Source organism: Micropterus salmoides, unplaced genomic scaffold (assembly GCF_014851395.1).
Source record: "Micropterus salmoides isolate LMB-PRFRI ecotype aquatic unplaced genomic scaffold, ASM1485139v1 Ms_hic_scaffold_13, whole genome shotgun sequence".
In the NCBI taxonomy this organism is placed as follows: domain Eukaryota; kingdom Metazoa; phylum Chordata; class Actinopteri; order Centrarchiformes; family Centrarchidae; genus Micropterus; species Micropterus salmoides.
Window position 1 is genome coordinate 9,381,525 of NW_024040374.1, and position 6,844 is coordinate 9,388,368.

General features: G+C 39.7%; 1 protein-coding gene across 1 annotated transcript; it reads left to right on the forward strand.

Moving 5' to 3' along the window:
* Positions 1 to 465: 465 nt before the first annotated feature.
* ptgs2b (prostaglandin-endoperoxide synthase 2b) lies at positions 466 to 5,474 on the forward strand. The gene is made up of 10 exons (XM_038715374.1): positions 466 to 526; positions 825 to 941; positions 1,053 to 1,196; positions 1,321 to 1,464; positions 1,829 to 2,010; positions 2,092 to 2,175; positions 2,272 to 2,518; positions 3,284 to 3,570; positions 3,677 to 3,824; positions 4,407 to 5,474. The coding sequence occupies exons 1-10, from the start codon at positions 466 to 468 to the stop codon at positions 4,817 to 4,819; spliced, it is 1,827 nt and encodes a 608-aa protein (XP_038571302.1). The 3' UTR covers positions 4,820 to 5,474.
* Positions 5,475 to 6,844: the final 1,370 nt, after the last annotated feature.

Below are 6,844 nucleotides of genomic sequence, written 5' to 3' on the forward strand. Positions count from 1 at the left end.
GTTGTCGTCTTCTTGTGGAAATTAGGACATTGAGGCGACATTCATATCTTTAAAATGTATCTTTAATATTGTAATAGTGGCCCCTTTAGGTTATGAGACATCAATTAAAAAGCTATAGGTTACGATAATAAAATGCATTTCTGTCCCATACTCCCTACTTGCAGGGGAAGAAATACAGCGTTTAAATATTAAAGTTTGAAATTTTCAGAATTTTAGTTTCATTCATTTCTAAATTTTCCATTTAAAGAATGAAGTTAAAACAAGAAGGAAAAGAGAGGTCGGTAAAGTGTCACATTGCCAAAACTCAGCTGAGCCATTCAGAAAAAAAGCGATGACGTCGCTTAAGCTATAAAGGTGCATTGACACTCCGCTGGTAGACATTCAAACTCGCAGCCTCTGAGCGACACAACCGCAGAAGAGAGAAGAGAGCAGGAAAGAAAAGGAAGATCCGACTGTCTTTGGAGTATGAACACACTCACATTTGCGGTTTTCCTTTTGGCACTGGGGTTTCTTGTCTGCAAAGCCAGTAAGTACAGGAAACAGAAAATTCTATCCAACAATTTAACCAGAAGCAATCTTTAAAAGTTCGGTTTTAGCTCTAAAGTTTTGTACAAACTTTAGTATTTAGAGACCTCTCATAATATGTTGATACAGGCCTACTTTTATAGGACTAGACTATAGCACTAAACGTGTTTTAAAAACGTGTCTTTGTTAGCTCAGAGCTTTATTTGCCTATTTTGTAGTGTTTTGAGTGGATTGATATTATGAGTTGTGTTTGTATCTCAAGTGAATTGTCAGTAACCGCACAACTTTGTCTTTTATAGGTAACCCATGTTGCTCAGACCCATGCCAGAACAGGGGTGTTTGCACAGGGCTTGGGGCAGATAATTATGAGTGTGACTGCACAGGCACAGGATATTATGGACAAAACTGCACAGAACGTAAGTGTGACACACACACACACACACACACACACACACTCAAGGTTGTATTTAGGAATTAGGATGTATGTTGCGTTTCATTGATTTAACTTCCCTCTTGACCTTCAACAGCGGAGTTACTTACATGGGTCAAAATCTCCCTAAAGCCATCACCCAATACGGTCCACTACCTTCTCACCCACTTCAAGGGCTTCTGGAACATCATCAATAACATCTCATTTCTCAGGGATGCCATCATGAGATATGTGCTGACATGTAAGTGTCTCTAGCACAAAGGCAAAAAGCTTCTTAATACAACAAATCATTTGTACATCAACTTTTGTAGAAACACTTGTGGCATTTATACTAATAACAAAATTGTTATTTTTTTCCTCCTTAGCCCGATCCCACTTGATTGATAGTCCTCCAACCTTCAATGCGGATTATGGTTACAAAAGTTGGGAAGCCTATTCCAACCTTTCGTACTATACGCGCACCCTGCCACCTGTGAGTGAGGATTGCCCAACACCTATGGGGGTAGTAGGTGAGAGCAATCTCTTTTTTGATTTGGGGAGAACCAGTTTTCTCACATTCTTAAATGGTGAGCAAGAGTGGCTTGGCCTCATTACACCACATGCACACACTGAAATGATCCCTTCTGTTGGATTGAGTGGAAATGTGCACAGCAAAACCTGCCCCAGCTAGCCAGAACTAAAGAACATGAAACTACTTTTTTCTAATTTTACATTAAGTTGTCTGAGAACTTTACAATGAAAGTAAACCTAAGTTACAGCTTTTCCAAGCCTTACCCTAAGTAAATCATTTCACATTTCAATCACATTAATGCGCTTAAAGTTCTGTATTATAATCTTGTATGCTTACTGTAATGTTTGTAATTTTTTCCCCAGGTAAAAAGGAGCTTCCTGATGCTAAGCTATTGGCTGAGAAGCTTCTGATGAGAAGACAATTCATTCCGGACCCGCAGGGCACCAGTCTGATGTTTGCATTCTTCGCGCAGCATTTCACCCACCAGTTCTTTAAATCCGATATGAAGAAAGGGCCTGCTTTTACAGTAGCTCAAGGTCACGGGGTAAGCACAGCAGCAAGAGACCACATTTTTGAATGAATTATTTATTAATACATGTATTAATGGTGTTGTGTTTCCATTCAGGTGGACCTCAACCACATTTATGGAGATGGCCTGGAAAAGCAACGCAAGCTCAGACTCTTCAAAGATGGCAAGCTTAAATATCAGGTATGAGAAGAGACAGTTGTACTGTAATTTGAACAGCGAAATGCTTCAGACAAAACAATGTATAACATTTGCTCTCTCTCTTCGGTAACTCTGCAGATCGTGGATGGAGAGGTGTACCCCCCAACAGTAAAGGAAGTGGGAGTTGAAATGCACTACCCTCCTCATGTCCCTGACTCTCACCGCTTCGCTGTGGGCCATGAGGCTTTTGGCCTGGTCCCTGGTCTGATGATGTACGCCACAATCTGGCTACGGGAACATAACCGGGTGTGTGATGTGTTGAAGGAGGTCCACCCTGACTGGGACGATGAAAGGCTCTTCCAGACCACACGGCTCATTCTAATTGGTGAGTTTATGAGGTTCTGAGAGCTGCACAAAACTAAAAAAAAACAACATTTGCTGTAATATAGCGGGGAAAATTAAACCAAAGTAATAACAATAAAGGCACGCCATGCACTTGTCATGGTATTAATGTAGTTATAAAAGGAGGAAGTTGTACTTTTTATTTCTGTAATCGCCTACTAGCATTCGAGCTGTCCTTTGAGAAACAGGATTTACTGAAAGATGTGAGAAAGAGGAAATGTCCTAATTTTCCTTTTCAGGACATCACTGCGTGTTTACAAACTATTCCCGATCCCCTCAAAGTGTTTTAGGACACATAAAATACACTACTTGAATTTGTGTCTGAAATGGATTTCCCACAATTACCTGGCTAAACAGTCTTCAAAATTAATTGAAAAATGCAGAATCTCTGAATATTATTCAAAAGTTTACATGCTGGACACATGGTGTCTCTAATTCGCTGAAAAGTTTATTGTCACTGTGCACTAGAGGTTTCACGTTTCCACATCACACTTGTCTAAGTTGCGTGATGAACCTCGATTGGCTTCCAAACTAGTTGCAATCATGCTCGTATGTACATGTCTAGAACTCCCATTTAAGGTGAGCACAGACACTTTCCACTTTCAGCAGATGAATGGGAAAACACACATACGTTATTCTGCACATTGAAGATTCTTGAAGTAACAAAAAGCAAAATGCTTTTACAAAGGGGAATGTAAGCATTTATAATATCTGCATTATATAAAATATTTAATCACTTGTCCTGCAGGAGAGACCATCAAGATTGTGATCGAGGACTACGTGCAGCACCTGAGCGGCTATCACTTCAAGCTCAAGTTTGATCCTGAGCTGCTGTTCAACCAGCGCTTTCAGTACCAGAACCGCATTGCATCAGAGTTCAACACCCTGTACCACTGGCATCCACTGATGCCTGATTCTTTCCACATTGAGGAGAAAGATTACAGCTATAAACAGTTTGTCTTCAACACCTCTGTAGTGACTGAGCACGGCATCAGCAACCTTGTGGAGTCATTTACAAAGCAGATTGCTGGACGGGTAAGAACAGTTTGAACTGTGATAGCAGCTTTTAGATTTAAATTGTAACACAACTGTTGTGTCACTGCTTTAAGGCTGATTAACTGATTTCCATAATTTTGTTTAGGTTGCCGGTGGCCGAAATGTCCCAGGAGCTGTCTTGTACGTGGCCATTAAGTCCATTGAAAACAGCAGAAAGATGCGCTACCAGTCTCTTAACGCCTACAGGAAGCGATTCTCCATGAAGCCCTACAGCTCTTTTGAAGAGATGACAGGTGAGACAAAGTCAAGGTCACTTGCAAAACCTTATTCTTGCAGATTGAAAGGATGACATCAGATGATTAGTGAAGAGGTGAAAGGAAATGTTGCCTCAGGACAAATTATTGTGTTGTTATCAATAGCCTTGTCATAAACTGAGTGCAGGAATTATATACAAGATTGAAAAACACTCCCAGACGCTACAGATCAAAGCTTATGTCATAGCGAAATGGGTAAAGAAATGTGTTGGACTCAGCTTTATTCCCCAGCAGCTTTGTAGGTTAGGAATTTATTTCCGTGAACCCGATGTTCATTTCATCTTAAGATATTGTAAGCAGACTGTCATCAACAGAGAGCAAGACATAAACAGACAAGAGAGGCCTCCTGCTTCAGAGGAAAGTATTTAAATGTCACAAGAAGAGAGGAATTAATGTTGATTAAAAACTAACTGTGATGTATGAGGAGAGAAACATATCAGAGTGTGTGTAAAGTTGTAAGAGTCAAAACGCAGAGCTCATATTTAGACTCGCAGCAAGATTTGCAGCTGTGTAAGTGTGACAATCCAGAATGAGGTTCTAACTAAAACTCTTTTTACTCAGGAGAGAAAGAAATGGCCGCATTGCTCGAGGAGATGTATGGACACATCGATGCTGTGGAGCTCTACCCGGGTCTGTTGGTGGAGAAACCCAGGCCTAATGCCATCTTTGGGGAGACCATGGTGGAGATGGGGGCACCTTTCTCCCTCAAGGGCTTAATGGGAAACCCAATCTGCTCCCCGGAGTACTGGAAGCCCAGCACATTCGGAGGTAGCGTGGGCTTCGACATCGTCAACACGGCCTCCCTTCAGAGCCTCGTCTGTAATAATGTCCGAGGCCCCTGTCCAGTGGCGTCTTTTCATGTGCCAGACGTCAAAGACACGGGGTCCATGATCATCAACTCAAGCACATCCCATTCAGGCAGCAGTGATATCAACCCAACGGTCATTTTAAAAGAAAGGACTACTGAGCTCTAAGTTTTATATATTAGTAGGTTATTTTTTTAAATGTATGTATTTATTAATTTATTTATTTTTGTATTTATTGTCTTCTATTTATGAGAGAGCAACAGATGTGTTTTATACGGAATTTTGGTATTTTTGTCTTGTTATTAAGTACAAAATCTGCGGTTGTGTTAATTTATTGAACGACTTACAGTTAAGTTATTGTTACAGTAATGACCTCAATCACTGCTTATTGATACTTGAAAGTTAGTTTACAGTTTTAGGTACATACTGTAGTAGCGTACATTACACTTCTAATGTAATTTTTTTTTCATTTAATTGCTTGGCTGCCCATGCGCACCTTGGTGATACGATTGCCAACAGTTAGTAGTGATGACACATATAGTTGTGATGTTCATGGTGAATTTACTGACTGATCTTGACTCTCTTGATATAATTTGACACATAGTAAAGTGAAATCCTAGTTCAGTATTATCTTACTGATTTTATTCTTCAGTCTGTGTGTCAGGTTCGGGTAATTTGAAATGGCAGTTAGTCTCAGACTCTAAGCTGCACTGTTTAGAATTGTCTGTAAAAATAGCCATGCAATTTGTTTTGCTCTGAATGTTTTTTGACTTGCAGGTTTGACACTAATAAATGCTTCCAGGAAATGGAGCAGAAATCACCAGACGTTGTCGTTTTCACTTTCTGACTTTGAATACGCTCTTAAATAAACTCACTGATTGATGCCCACATAGAACTTCAGGTGGTATCAATGGTTGAATTTATGCAATTTTGAAAAAAGATTAGTCGTGTTTTTGTAAAAACAACATATGTTTCTTAGAATGGGGATTTGGCAATGGCAAGAAACAAATCCCAAATAAATATTAGGAGCCTATAAAGGCAGACTGATCCAGTCCTGTCTGTTGCTCCTCTAACAATCAATAACACACTGCCATTAAGAACTCACGCAGTTTGCTAAATCTTCCAGATATTTTAATGTAGGTGTGCTACATAAATTTCCCCCCTACCTCTTTCCAAATTAGTTATATGTATTTTTACAGTAACAGAAACTAGGAGAGCAAGACTATATTTTGCCATAAGCGTACCAACTAACTCATCCTAAGGCAAAAAAAAAAAGTTCATAGTTTTAGGTGAGAAGCAAATTAGTCATTGTGTAAGATTTGTTGTATTAAGTTTACATGTGGAGTTTCTTATGTTCACTGGTTCCTCTGAGTGTTTAAATTTGCTCCATTCTCCTCCCACAGTCCAAAAACATGCACATTTGGTTAATTGGTGACTATAAGATACCTGCTGACTGAGTGTCAGCCTTGTGATTGACTGGCACCATGTCCAGGTTGTACCCGACCTCTCAGCCACTTTCGGCTTCGATTGGACCCAGCCCTCCTGCAACTCATTTATCTACAGAGATAAATGTGGATAGCTGACTGATAGATATCACACTGGAAAAAGACAATGGACCTTAATTTGAGGTCAAGAATGAACTTTTGCGCTCAAACTTTATCGTTGTGGTTTTGTCTTACTGTTTGTGTAAACATATCTAAGTGCGCATATCTTATCTACAGGTTTGAAGGTGCATGAACAACAGACAATGAACAACAAATAGACTATCTTTGTAATGATATCAATGTAATACATTTAATTAAGTCTAAGTGAGCTTTAACTTCAGCAAATTCATCTAGGAGGGCCTGAGTGGTTGTTATAATGTTACATTCCCTTAGTGATTACCATACTTAACACAGAGGCTAGACCACTTTGTGCAGCAGAAGCATTTCACTTTTCAACAAAGTAGATAAAACATGTAGACACTTGTCAGGCTGAGGCGATGAGGTCTGCATGCTGAGAGGCAACGTGGCATGATGTCCTGGTTCACTGTGGGGAGATGCAGTAAATCAGTTGAAGAGGAACTGATCAGGAATTTCTCACTAAAACCTTCCCTTTTGATGGTAAGTCTGTTAATTAAATGTTAATAAATATTCCTAAAGCAAAGTAAGAGTGTTTTTGAGTAATAACACCACAAAATATTCCCAGCAACAG